We start from the raw sequence: 13806 nt of genomic DNA, 5'->3' as shown, positions 1-13806 counted from the left end.
ATTCCAGAGGGTTTCCATGGCAACAGCAAGTGTAATGTTACAGCAATACACTTATTGAAGAAAATATAATAGTATAAGCTATGAGCTGTTCTCTGATAGACACAGGGGAACCGCACAACATTTTGGGCCCCCCCCCTGACCTCAACACAATATACAACTGTAATCCTTTGCATGTTCCAGGGGCCCCTCTCTCGCTCTGACCAAAAATGATGTGACCATTCCACACTTTAACTGTTATTAGGCCATTAAATGGGTGTTGTCAAGATACATCTGTCTCATACATATGGGTAAGTAGGGACCTATAATAAACATACAAGTAGCTTCAGTTGTTATTACCCATTTATTTCATCGATCCAGTTCATGAAGCCCAGTAGGTGCAGAGGGTCTGTTGTCAGGCATTTTATCAGCCATGTATTCTCATGAAACAGTTTGTATGATATCTTTCAAAAACTTTGTTTGCATTATCTTAAAAATTGTCCAGCAATACAAATGATCGGTCTGCCTACGGGAACCTTAAAATACATTTCGATGAGACTTATAGTGTGCATTCTATTTTCACAAATTTTGTTCAGTGTATTCAATCTTTAGCTTGTTGGTCATTGTGGACATTTTTCAGGTTTCTATTGTGGTGGTTGCCATGGACGTTTCTGTTCGACTCCTGCCTTGAGTTGTCTGACATGGATGAGCTTGATTTAGTGTCAATTTAGTGCCCGTCGGCCATTGGCTGACCAAATAGTAAAGTAAAGCCATGTAATAGTTGTAAATAAACAAACAAATCTGAATGTAGAGTTAACTTTGCTTCAGTGGTTGTACGTTTTTGATGTATTCAGTGGATATCAAATGAACTGGATGCACTTTTATTGTATTTGTAGCCGTAAGACATAAAGACCTACTAATTCAGAGTTTGAGCGTTCACAACCAAAAACAGATCAAGTGTCTGTCATTATATTCGAATGACACAAAAGTGAAATAGTTACTCACAGATACAATGACCACCAAATATGACAAGAAGTTAATATCAAAATAAACGTTTTATTGTGGGATATTATCATTTTAACAAGTAAAATCAATGTGAAGCTGGAAAACAAATTTACTGACAAATATACAAGATCAGAGGATCAACCTAAAGTTCCACGACAAGACGAATACACTGATGAAGAGGTCACCAGGTAGAAAAGCAGTGCATTGTGGGAAACTGTCACTTTCTCTTCTGGAGCTCTCTGGCCAAAGCATCCAACTGTGGAGAGAGATATTTGAGTTAAGACACGCGACAGGTTGGCAGACACATGCAGGTGTGTTATAAAGTAGAGCCTTTTGTTATTGTGGCTCGTAGAATGTGGGGAATCATGTCATGACTCAGCACCTTCAAGGAATCATTCATCACTTTGGGAAACACACTTAACATACAGATGTAGTAGAGTGTTTGATAGATTTTAGTCTTTAGGCTAAGCTTACTATCATGCTCGCTTAAACTTTATATCAAAAGGGCAGATATGAGACTGGTATCAATCAAATGTATGGAAAAGAAAATTGTCCCCAATAAAAAGTAAAACTAATATTATTTGTTACAAGTCTTGATTTTAAACTGATATATTTTTGTTCTGCCTAAGCCCCTGAACAAGAACTTTGTCCGTAGCATAAACCATAATTCTGACTTCCACACAAATGACCCAAACTGTTTGTCTCTAACTAGTGAAGTGCCCATTCTGTTTGGAATGGGCTGTTTGCTTGGTCTGTGTTAACGCTCTGAAGCAACTTCAGATTTATTCCATGTCATTAATGAGTCCTCCTCAAACAGTTCTACAATATACTGTCACTTTTTATTGTTTGTGTGCAGAGCTTTTTATAAACAGTCTATGGTGCACAGTTAAGTTAGAAAAATGTGTGTACCTCGTATATCTTTAATGAAGATTTTATAGTCAATATTTCATGTGAAACAAAACTGCTTTTGCTTTATTACTGTTCAGGTATGTGACCTTTATATAAGACAATCTATTTACTTAAGCAAATTTGAAGAAAAATGTACTTAAGTACAGTAACTAATGAATATAAACTCCTTTTAACAGGCCTAATGTTGAGAGCCAGTCTTTCAAATTCATAGACAATGTTTCATGAGAACATTTCTCTGTTGCCTATAAAGTGAGAGGCTGATCATGAAACCCTATGAGAGGTTACTGAGTGTCAGAGGGATACGCCCTGTGCTTTGCATTTGTGTAGAAATCGCAACATTATATCTTCAGTTCTTCAGAATGACACATACTGCCTTGGTGTTGTTTTTCTGGAGATAGACAGAAGGAGCTAAAACCAGGGAACAATTTTTCTATAAGTTATACAGCTGAGCTCTTGCACCTCACAACAAGTTAAGGTAACAATGACAATGCAAAAAACAAACAAGTAGACTTACTGCACAGAGATTCAAGAGACAACAAGTCATGCATTATTTCTTCTCATTTCATATCATCTTCTTACAATGACTTATAAACATATGAGTCTCAGAAGGATAATCTGAGTCTCAGTGTTCATAGTGGATTTTTATTTGCTGGATGAGACATTAAAGGTTCAGTGTATATAATTTAGTGACATCTAGTGGTGAAGTTGCATGTTGCAGCTGAATACTCCTCACCTCACCCTCCCCTTCCAAACATGACAGAGAACCTGTGGTAGCCTTCAGTTTTCATAAAAACTCAAAGGGTGTTTAGTTTATCCAGTTTGGACTTCTGTAAATAACATGGCGGCTTCTGTAGCGATGACTCGCTCCAGATGTAAATAAGGTAATATTAAAGTATTCAAATATAAAGGTCCCATTCTAGGATAAAGAAAACAACAATTTGTATAATTTAGATGAAACACACATTTGAAAACATCACTAGAATTATTTTATATTCAATTTCTGCCAATAGATCCCTTTTCCCTTAATCTTACACACTGAACCTGTAACTGTTGATCAGATGATGTTCTCTCTACTGGTTACCTGTATGAAGTTCCTGTGATTACAGCGGGACATTAGGGTTAGTGGTTACTTCACTTACAAGAATGTTCCTGAGAATGTTCCTCCTCTGGGGTCTCAAGTAGCTGCATTCCCCGGCCTCACACAGCTTTATCTCCTCTGAAATCTGAGGGGGGGGGGGGGACAAAAGAGGTGAAGAGTTTCTCCATCCTCACTAGAAAATATTCAACCAAAGAGAGAAGGCTGCACACAGACACACACACACACACACACGCTCACAGAGAAACAGTAGTCCTGACCTCTGATGTGCCAAAAGAGTCCAGCTCCCTCTTGCCTCCCGGGTACCAACCATGGGACCAGTGCTGGCCGCTGGACAGATGAGCCCCCACACAGAGAAGCAGCCCCATCAGCAGAACCAGCCGAGATGCACACATGATAATTCTACCTGTGGGTAAACACACACGTTCAGAGGCCTGACCCTCTAGAGTCTAGTTTTAGAAAAGAAAGTTTAAGTCTTAATATAGTCCATAATGTTTAAATACCCATTACAGTGTGATAAAAGCTCAACACAATAGACTTTACTGCAGGTGGTTGTTACCAGGGAGCTGTGATGTATTTTATGATGATATCAAGACAAGTAATAAGTTTAAATACTCTTTTGCAAACTTTTCTAAACTTAATTTAACTATCGTGTAATGATCAAACCTGAAGTCAGTTTATTGTACTTCCTGGTAATAATAATGATAACATTAATGGGTCTCCACTAATATTCACTGTGACAATAATTCTAATATTCTCATTCGTCTTTGACAGAACAGCAGATTTACAAACAGGTGAGAGTAAAGTGTCCTTACCTCAGTGCCAACTCTCACAACTTTATCACCACAGTCGTCCCTTGACGTCCCTCCAGAGGCTCCCTCTGCTCGTCCTGCAGTCAGTCAAGGGCGGAAGATGTCTCACAGGTTCACAGGTGTAATTCTGTAAGGGATCTCTTCGCTCCTCACTATATGTACCAGTCTAAAAGCCCCCCCCACCCAACACACATCTCTGCTGTCACTCCATACGTGTCCCGCCCATCACTGACACCTGTGACCCCTCTGTTCCCGGCGGTGAAATGAGCAACACGCTGGGGACAGGACACACAGAAGACCTGGCCAATTCCAATCAGCACCTGCAAACACCACTGACGCCCCTGGGAGGCTCACCTGCTCACATGCATCACTGATGTGCACCTTCGAATACTGTCACTCTGGCTGAATAACAACAGATGTGGGTCAGTAGATGAACTAACATGGTGACGTCCAGGATTATTTAAACCCAGGAGAGGGTCTCAGAAAGGACCCTCATGGCATCAGGTTTCAAGTTTCAATTGGAGGTGTGAGGAACTCAAACATAACTAGTGCACCACAATAGTTCAAAAATGCTTGATATTATATTTTGTGCCTAAGTTCCTGAGCTCAAACACAAAAACTCTGAACTTCCAGCCTCTGTAGATGTGGCCTTGGTTGACAAATATGTTTGAGTGAGAGTAATTCGATTTATTTCTCAGAACAAACGACAGCATTGATCCCATTTCCTCTTTTTCCCCCTCCTGTTTGGACCCACAGTGACCCGTCGCACACCCTCTCTGTGACCCCGCTGACCCCTCAGTCAGGGCAAACAGCGTGGATTCATGACGACTCTCCCAATTAGAGGAGGAATGTTTACAGAGTTTTAGATGCAGAGCCGGTTCTGACACAGGAAGTGACTGACAGTGTGACACATGGCTGTTGATTCAGTTGATTTGCCAACTCAGGCACTGGATTGGTCCGAAGGAAGATGACTCCAAGATGTGTCTCCAAGGAGACGTGATCCCTGCTCTCAGACGTGCCGGTCAGTGTTGTCAGGGCAGCTGGACATGTGTGGCTATATTGCTTTGTTCCAGTTGGAGCAGCTGATTTGGTTTGATTTACTTCAAGAGATTTTTAGAATCCCTTTATTTTAGTTTTATTATAGCTACAATATTATAGCTATAGCTCTGGTTTAAGGTGACAGCAGGCAGTGAAGGAAGAAGTCTTCAGATCATTTGCTTAACTAAAAGTAGTAATAGTGAATTGTAATGGGATTAAGAGAAAGTTCCTGCATTGAAAATATATTGACCAAAATTATGTAAATATTATTAGTAGAATGTTCTCATAAAGAATAAAAGTGTCTCATTTGAGTGTTGTGATTTTATAGGTTTTATTATTTGGTCATTACTCATATTACTGTTGTATGTGTAGCATTATAATTGTGTTAGTAAAGGTGGAAATTTGGGTAGTTTCATTTATAACAGTGCATCATATTTTATATAGAGGTATATTTTTGTGTGTTAAATCATAATCTGCAAAGTAACAATAACCAAACCTTTCAGATCAATATAGTTCAATAAAAAGTACAATATTCCCCAAACAGTGCATTAATGTTGGTGATTTACTGAAATGGAAATACTTAGCGCAAGTGTAAGTATCTTGTGTTGTTGTTTTCCTTATACCACTGCACTTTACTTAAGTTCATTCATCTACAAATATTTCCATCTGTAGTGAAAGGTGTATAATTATGTAAATAATCTGTTTTTAATTAAAACAAAATTATATTTATACTTTCATGTCTGCTGTAACGAGTGACTTTCCCCAGCGTGGAATCAATAAAGTTGATCTAATCTTAAGGAGAAGTTGAAGTTGACAAAGCTGTTCTTGTACTCGCATGTTGTAGATACTCTAAAGCCTTTACATCATTTATTTAAAGTGTTTGTAAGTTGTAAAATTACAAAAACATTTCTCTGCATCTCTTGCTGTTGCTCGCAGCATTAAACCCCTTCGTGACCAGCTCAACGTGGACCTGCACATCTTGTGTTACAGATAAAATACATAATCCAAGTAGAATTCATTGCATTTCTTATAATTGTACTAATATCTTTCCATCTAGAATCAATGATTAGTGGACCACTGTTCAACCGAGAGGCTCAACTGTTACAGCGACCACAGAAGGTGTAACAACACTGAGAAACACCAGATCCAGTCAGTAGTGACACAACAATAAATATAACATGTGTCCGGACATTCCGAGTATCAATGTTCATTGGTTCTTTCACTTTATTCTACAACAATTCACCAGATTAAAAATTGATTGGTGCAAAAAGCACATTAGTATTTGATTGGGGGTGAGGGGTTAACGGCTGATTGAAGACCCTTCAGGAGCAACACTCAAGAGGACAGGCTACTGATCTATAAGCTGCATGAACGATCGGCAGTTATTTTGCACCACTGCACCATCAGTCATCATTGAGACGTAATGAGCATCGACACAACACATGATTGCGTTAGAGTCGACTGACACATGACGCAACTGCACCTTTGTGTTTAAAAGACGATTAATGCAGAAAAAAGCTAAAATCTCAAGCACTTTATTAGGTTTGAACAGTATCTTGCTTAGAAAGGCCATTCGGCATTATATAATTATATATAATTTTATCATATATATAATTATATATACATATATTCAAATGTTGAATAACAAAACACTAGAAACAAACAGGCAAATAAAAAAAAAAAAGGATTTGCTTAAGACAATTATACCAAATTAAAAATGGCCAAAACGAAACATCTCTAATACATTTCAAAATGGTCCCAATACAGTTCAATATACATCTTAAAAAAGAAAAGAAGAAGGGGGAGAAGAAAAGAAAAGAAGCAAGGCAGCAGACAGGAATGAAATATAAATAACCTTACTTTATATACAAAAGGGAGTGGGCAGTGACCACTGGGAACGAATGGTCCAAGTGAGGGAAATATAGCGATGAGAGGAGAGCGGTGAGTAAAGACAAGGGACATATAAAGGTGGAGAGAAGAAGAGGGACTCTGGAGCCTCGTCTTCCTCGGGACTCCCTGTAGAGGGAATTCAACATGCTCCACTGGGCCAACGCTCCAGGAGTAAAGGGAGGTGAAATGCATCAAAACTGCTACTTTAAATTTGTTTTGGGGGGAAAATCGTATGACTTTTTGTTCAACATTTGGGTACCCACAATTGATTACTTATCGTGGATCCCATGTTCGAGTGATATGGAATGAGATGAAGCCATTAAATCAAGAAGTTTGATATTAAAAAAAGTGACCTCAATTTTTTTTGTTTCATCTGCACAATCAAGGAATCTAGGGAATGTCAAAGAAAAGGATGACTGACCCAGTTTTGGTTTTGACTCTTATCAATTAATCAAACATAAAGGTTTGCCATTGATCTACAGGCGATAATAGTAGAACCCAATGGTTCCACTACATAACGTAGATAACGTTGGAATATAATTACAGTGAGGCACTTTTTTAAAGTTCTCTATAATCGCAAAATAGTGGATCTCGAGGGTTGGCAAATTGTCTTGTTGAACTACGGAAAGACGGTGAACACAAGATCCAAATACACACAATAAACCCATATAATTTAAGCACAGAGAGAGAGAGAGAGAACAGCCAAACAATCCCCTCTTCTTAAAGACGCAGTAAGTGACAAACAAAATACACGATGAACAATGGCACCTAATTAATAGTGCGGGCACTTGTGATGCTTTGGAATGAAACAAGACCTGAAATGATGATGATGGACAAACAGCCAACAATTTCAGTGACTGGTCAATTAGAAAGATCTGCTACTAAACGTCCGTGCAGGGGCCCTCGCAGGAGGCTCGACCCGGGGCGCGGGGACCTGAAAGAGCTTCAAGAGTTCAAATAGATTTCCCATGTTTCAATATCAAGGCTAAATGTTCCGTCTGACCTTTCTGACCTCATTTGGTTCTGTACATTTAAGGGCTTTGCTTTTGGTGCAAAATAGTGCATGAGTGTTCAGACAATCAATTCAGCATGTACATTTCATGACGTCCACTCTCAATAAATTAAATCTGATTGTGCTCCTTCTTTCAATACGAGTAACGGGGAGTGTTAGTGTAATTTAGATTGTTTGCGTGTGAGTGTTACGTAAAGTTTCTACAAGAATGGGGCTATTCTCAGTTAAAATCTACGTTAGAAAGATTGAAATATCTTGAAAACTCCTAAAAAGAAATAGAATTGTTTAAAATCACAGCATTAAAATCTGAGAGAGGCGTGATATCTGGAGACTCCTGCGGCGAGAGATGAAACCATTTGAACGCGGGTCAGCCTCGGAGATGAGCTCGGGCTCAATTTATTCAGTTTGTAGATTTTAAAAAACAATCCTGGCGTCAGTCATTTCCTGAGCTGACCGAGTGGAAATTAGGACTGACCTGAAGCCCTGCGTTTGACTGACATCATTCATCTTTCATTATACAATCATAAAGGGCATGGCCTCAATTTAGAAGAAAAAAAATCTGCCGTAGTTCGAGCCCAGGCATTTAAAAAAAAGGAATCATTGCAAACGTCACATGTCACACCTCCACTATTAAAAGTAACAACGCATCCATCTTTGAGGGAAACCTTAGAAACAGCATTTGAATAAAAGGAAACATTCGCCGGCATCAGTGTTCATGGTGGGAAATACAAGAAAATCTGTACAGCGCAGTGATGTGAAGCCGATATATAAAAGAAAAAAAAGAGACAGTTAATTCAGGCAGACCTAAAGGAAGCCCATAAAGAAAAGAAATGCATCAATACGATCTACAAGAAATACTGATGTGTGTCTGTAAACAAGGAAAAGAAATATGCTGGGTATAGAATATTTGATGATTTCTGTGATGCAATAGTGGATTTAGTTGTGACTGTGCTGTTTGGCTTGTCAACGTGATCAACATCGCTGCTGATACTGTAACAGACCGTAAAGTCAAATATAACTCGTTTAAAAGGTTTGACCGATTCTTCTCACTCATATTTCTTTACTGAACGGGGCAAAAATAAAACAGATCTATTATTTCCTACTTTCCTGTAACAGTCCAGGAATGTGTTGGTTGCACTTATAATGTTTGGTTAAGTCTCTCAAGACTCCAGAGCTGCAAAACCAAGGGAGTGAGAGACTTTGGCACTCGGTGGAGAGAAGACAGTGATGTGAAAACACACAGTGTCCTCGCTGCCAGCTTATGCTTCAGCTCCAACAAACACACACATACACACACGTTACATGCTAATGCTCCAAAAATATGAATGCTCTTGGTATCAAGTGTGTGTGTGTGTCGACCTGAGACTTTGCGCTACGCCACAGAGATTCTGATCTCATCTTGTAAGTCGACTGAAAAATGCTTTTGTTGAGTAAATGCATCGAATTCTGTGTGTGAAGAAAAATGGCTCCAACTGTGTGTGTGTGTGTGAGTGTGTGTGTGTGTGAGATTGTGTGGGAGTGAAAACAATCCACAGTTTGTCTACCACACACGTCGCTACAGCGCGGCTCAGGCAACGCCAAAAAACGTCTTAAGTCTCAGTCCCGATAAAGAAACAATCCAAACATCATTACCTTGACTCTGGATTTTTTTTTACATTAGCCTCAAAAGCATCCGATTTATATTCATATATATTTATATATATTTATATATATACCAATAAAATACATTACAGGTGCCACCCAAAAATGCAGCCAAACTCAAAAACTGTGTCTGAAACCAAAGTAATAAGATGCAACACAGTAAGTATATATACATGTGGGGTGGGGTGGGGTGGAGAGTGGGCGGTAAGGAAATAGGGGTGAAGGGCTGTATTGACAAGACCAATATTACAAAATATTCAAGAAGGCATCTCAGTTAATTTCTCTGTCCGACTGCACCGCCCTGTCCTCCGGGCCGAGATGTCTGTTCCCTTTTCCTCCGGGCAGTTCATCCCATCATCAGATCAAGTTGTGATCAGTCTGCTTTTTTTCCGTTGTTTTGAATCCATCAGATGGGAATATGGAGTTCTCTGCTTGGTAATGTATGTGGGTGTCGGTTCTGGTGCCTGTTCTGATCCATTCCTCTATGCCTCCATGTCCCTACTTGAAGTTGGCGTAGTCAGAGAAGGCATCGATATACTCCTGGACCACTTTGTAGCAGAATTCGTACTGCTCCTGAGGAGCGAGGGGTGAGAGAAACGGCAACGTCAGCTGGAGCAAATCACTACAACCCCACAGGTGTAGCTCGAGTACCGATGGGCAATGACAGTGTCTAACACTTCAAGGGAAACACATTAGAATATACAGTAAAACATGAAAAGATTATTGTATTTGTAAACATTTACAAACATTCTGACGCCACAGGGGGGATCCAAACCTCTACGCTATATCCAACCTGTACTCAGACTAAATTTCTGTCCTAAATACAATTAAACATTAAAAAAGTAATGAGTAGGAATTCAGAGTCCTCACCAGTGTCTGCACCATGTGGGGTCTCTGCAGTCTGAGGCTCTTGACTGTCTGGAAGACGTCCAGGATGCCCTCTGCCTTCACCCTCTCCAGGACTGTACTCAACGCACAGAAAGTCCCTGTCCGGCCAGCACCAGCACTGTAAACACACAAGCGGCCAAAATGTAAACTTCAGTATACACACAGTGCAGTAACCTTGTTCAAAATGAACACACACACGGCTTTGTTGTAAGCGTAAATGTTAGGGAAGAGGCATAGCAACAGGTTAACAGGGGGCAGTTCAAATGTCACAAGGAAGACGAGAACAATTCTTTTGACATGTTTTTTCCTGTGATTTAATAGCTGCGACAATTTCCCAGACGCACACAACCGAACGCCAGAAGCATTTTCATGTGCAAAAACAATACAATTTTTTTTTTTAATTTAATTTTGTTTCTTTTCTTACATTGGTACACACAGTTTAAAACAGTGTCTTGCTCAGTGAAGCTGTGGCTCTGTGTGTGTCTCTGTGTGTGTGTGTCTGTGTGTGTGTGTGTGTGTGTGTGTGTGTGTGTGTGTGTGTGTGTGTGTGTGTTACCTGCAGTGTACAGTGATGGGGTGGTTGCCAGACTGTTGCTGTTGCTTCTGCACCGCAGCAATTATATTGATCATGCCTTTTCCGTCAGTGGGGATGCCCACTTCTGGCCAGCCATGGAAATGGAACTGACGCACCGCTCGAGCCTTGTTCTCCTGGAAATATGGAGTTTTATATTAAGCCCTTCAAAGTTTATTGTTGATATATTATCAGTATAGGCTCATTTACACTTTAGAAAGCAGTATTAGTGATAGAAGCTGTATTATGAGTCTGCTCGTTTCTTACCCTGTTGTTGGTGACCAGGAGTTCACGCACCGTGTAGCTCTCGCTCTCCTCCTCCCTTTTCAGCTCGATGGAAATGTCCCCATAGACCACTACTCCATCACTGGGCCAATACTGAGCGCACTTCTCCTGTGGGACACAAGATGGAGATGGTCAAATAATGACAACTGAACATTTCAGGGAAATCTTGAGACGTATACTATGTGTATGCGAGATGTTTAGTTTGCCAGATTTCTAGAATTACTATTAAAAAGAGAAATTTATTAAATCATAAATTAAATGAACAAAGAAGATTAAATCCAACATGTTTGTTGCAACTAATACATATTTTACACCAAGGTTAGTGGGTTTACACAGGTAACCCCACTATATAGAGCTATTGACTCCTTTCCAATTGCTAGTGAAGCCTCATGAAGAGACTGTTTGTATGATATTACAGTCCAGGACCAGTAGAGGGCTCCAGCACATATTTGCATAGTGGGGATTAGAACGACTACAGGGTACCGAGTATATGACCATAGCCATGAGAGGCTGTATCCTCATGTTGGTCCTGTTGCACGGTGGTTTCTGCAACAAAGCCAGTTCCATAGAAGTTGAAGTCTCTACATCTGATAATTGATATCTGAAGAAATCCCAAGAAGTTTGTCTTTCTGTGTTTTTTCCCTAGTGACTCATGTTCGATGTCACAAACGCACTGAAGACAGAGAAGCTCCCTCACCCCGTCTTGCCAGTGTTGCATTTTGTAAGATATGAAGAAAAAGAGATCGCTGTTGCCCGCGTGCAACAAGCACAAAAGCATTCATGGCTATTTACCCAACGCCCAGAAGTTAGTTTAATGCGCAATATAACGTTGCACTGAGAAAGTTGCAGCGTCAACTTCTAGAATACCAAAATAAAGAAAAGGACGAAATTAGCATGTTGTCATGTTTCCCTTTCTGACATTCAGAAAATAAAAAAACCTGTGTCTAGTGCAAAGCTATTTAAACCAGTGAATGACCTGTGAATTTTATCCATTCTCATTGCAGACAAAAGCCAGATGTAAGTGGGTGGATTTTTTGAGTAGTGGGAAAGAGACTCTGTTACTCTTTGTTGTAGAATGATCTGGACAACACGAGTGCTTATAATAATAAATAAATAAATATTTATAATTCATATTTAATCCAAAGTCTGTCATGAAGATCAAAGATCATTTTGTTGAGATTATTATCATGTTATATATATATATATATATATAAGAGTAGTGGTATGTATCATTATACACACACATGTCTCCATGACTTAAGAGAACATTACATTGATTTAAATTGATTTCCTGGAGACTTACAAAATCTCTAACACAAACCTTAACCATAGTTACTATTTGCCTAACCCTTACTTAAAATGTTAATGATTTACGTTTTGGGGACTTGCTTTTGTCCCCATAAAGAAGACAAGTCCTCATTACTTGACTGTGGAAACATATTTACACAGATTTCCCCACAACACGAGTACTACCTGGACCCACACACATACCTGCCCTCTCTCCTCCAGCTCAGTGAGCATGACTATGGAGCAACTTCTCCACTCCCAGATCATCCTCCAGAAGTCCTCCATGGTGTGCTGCAGGGGGCCCTGGCTCGCCATGTACGAGTCCTTCTGACGGTAGCCCTGTGCCAAAATGAGGAAGGATGTATGTTACAAAATGAACAGTGAGAGGAAGACTTACAACATCTGATGGCTTGCTTGCATTAATGAATGGAATCGATCCACTCTAATCCAGGTGCTGTTACACTCACATCAATGAAAGAGGAATTGACGTAGTCTGTGTTCTCCTCGCCTCGTTTGACTGGAATGATCACTCTGTTGAACTCATCTGTCGGGAGCAAAGAGAAACACTGTCCTTGACTGAAGGGAAGCTTGAGGACACAAGGACTATAAGTCTATAATTTCATTATGTGCATCACGGCATACGTGATTGTCTGCGGGCACAACACTGTATAAACCTACGACACACATCCACATCACTCACATGGAATGATCTGCAGGACTCTGTTCTTCTTCATGTTGGCGGGCAAGTTGCCTGTCCTCATCTTGTCGTTCTGGATCTTGATGGATGTCAGTTTCTAGAAGTAATGTGGTTTAAATATGAATCCACTTTTCAAAAACAGTGACACGTCCTACTGGAGTGAAACGGTTTGATGCAAGGGTATGATGACTGAGGAGTTGCAGAGAACAACAACACAAACAAACACACCTTGAATTCAGCCTCCAGACCACTGCAGCCAGCTCCAGGTGAGGGGGTGTAAAGTTTGGCCAAGTGGGACTCCAGAGACGTAACCTCCAGCTCTGTGTCTCCGTACAGGTAGTGCTCTAACATGGCCTGGAAGATGAACACATACTGCATCTGTGGGAGAGAGGGAGAAGTCCAAAAATCATTGCAATGAAAACTTTGTTTAGTTGTGATATATTTTCAGCAGCGGTGGAGTGTGCAGACATTGGACTTACATCAGTCTGGACCATCTGACAGCGCTGGGCTCTGATCCTGGTGACGAAACCAAACACGTCCACCTTCCTCTCAGCGATCATCATGTCCAACATGGCATCGATCACAATAAAGGTACCTGTCCTCCCCACACCCGCACTGACAGGACAGAAGAATAGTTCTTGTAAGTAATGTGTAGCATTCGGACAAAGACGCAAGATCAAGGTAAAAATATATGATCCA

At 40.2% G+C, this 13806-nt stretch overlaps 2 protein-coding genes across 3 annotated transcripts in view; both read right to left on the bottom strand.

Annotated features, from left to right (window-relative positions):
- Nucleotides 1–1002: 1002 nt before the first annotated feature.
- gnrh2 (gonadotropin-releasing hormone 2) lies at nucleotides 1003–3926 on the bottom strand. 2 transcript variants are annotated; one of them, XM_034586559.1, is made up of 4 exons: nucleotides 3802–3926; nucleotides 3247–3392; nucleotides 3030–3113; nucleotides 1013–1237 (listed from the first exon to the last, which is right to left on the bottom strand). In XM_034586559.1, exons 2-4 carry the CDS (start codon nucleotides 3379–3381, stop codon nucleotides 1199–1201), a joined length of 258 nt encoding a protein of 85 aa, XP_034442450.1. In that variant the 5' UTR covers nucleotides 3382–3392; nucleotides 3802–3926; the 3' UTR covers nucleotides 1013–1198. The 2 variants fall into 2 exon arrangements, with proteins under 2 accessions (XP_034442451.1, XP_034442450.1); XM_034586560.1 differs by lacking the exon at nucleotides 3802–3926 and having other exon boundaries at nucleotides 1003–1237; nucleotides 3247–3388.
- A 2429-nt stretch (nucleotides 3927–6355) lies between these two features.
- ptpra (protein tyrosine phosphatase receptor type A) overlaps nucleotides 6356–13806 on the bottom strand; it is a 28308-nt gene continuing 20857 nt past the window's right edge. The window contains exons 14-22 of the mRNA XM_034586552.1: nucleotides 13587–13722; nucleotides 13336–13485; nucleotides 13111–13204; nucleotides 12878–12954; nucleotides 12615–12749; nucleotides 11106–11231; nucleotides 10824–10975; nucleotides 10250–10385; nucleotides 6356–9952 (exon numbers count right to left, since the gene is read on the bottom strand). Of these exons, the coding sequence (XP_034442443.1) occupies nucleotides 9878–9952; nucleotides 10250–10385; nucleotides 10824–10975; nucleotides 11106–11231; nucleotides 12615–12749; nucleotides 12878–12954; nucleotides 13111–13204; nucleotides 13336–13485; nucleotides 13587–13722 (1081 nt within the window). The 3' untranslated portion in view covers nucleotides 6356–9877. The remainder of the gene's footprint in view (nucleotides 9953–10249; nucleotides 10386–10823; nucleotides 10976–11105; nucleotides 11232–12614; nucleotides 12750–12877; nucleotides 12955–13110; nucleotides 13205–13335; nucleotides 13486–13586; nucleotides 13723–13806) is intronic.

This window comes from Hippoglossus hippoglossus, chromosome 5 (assembly GCF_009819705.1).
Source record: "Hippoglossus hippoglossus isolate fHipHip1 chromosome 5, fHipHip1.pri, whole genome shotgun sequence".
Classification (NCBI taxonomy): Eukaryota; Metazoa; Chordata; class Actinopteri; order Pleuronectiformes; family Pleuronectidae; genus Hippoglossus; species Hippoglossus hippoglossus.
This window is presented reverse-complemented; position numbering and strand designations above follow the sequence as displayed.

Excerpts from the sequence above, each read along its gene's own strand:
- gnrh2 (XM_034586559.1), bottom strand. The coding sequence starts at position 3,381 with ATGTGTGCATCTCGGCTGGTTCTGCTGATGGGGCTGCTTCTCTGTGTG. Across the intron at positions 3,114-3,246 it reads ACTCTTTTGGCACATCAGAG|ATTTCAGAGGAGATAAAGCT; the intron begins GTCAGGACTACT and ends CCCCCCCCTCAG. Across the intron at positions 1,238-3,029 it reads ACATTCTCAGGAACATTCTT|TTGGATGCTTTGGCCAGAGA; the intron begins GTAAGTGAAGTA and ends CTCTCTCCACAG.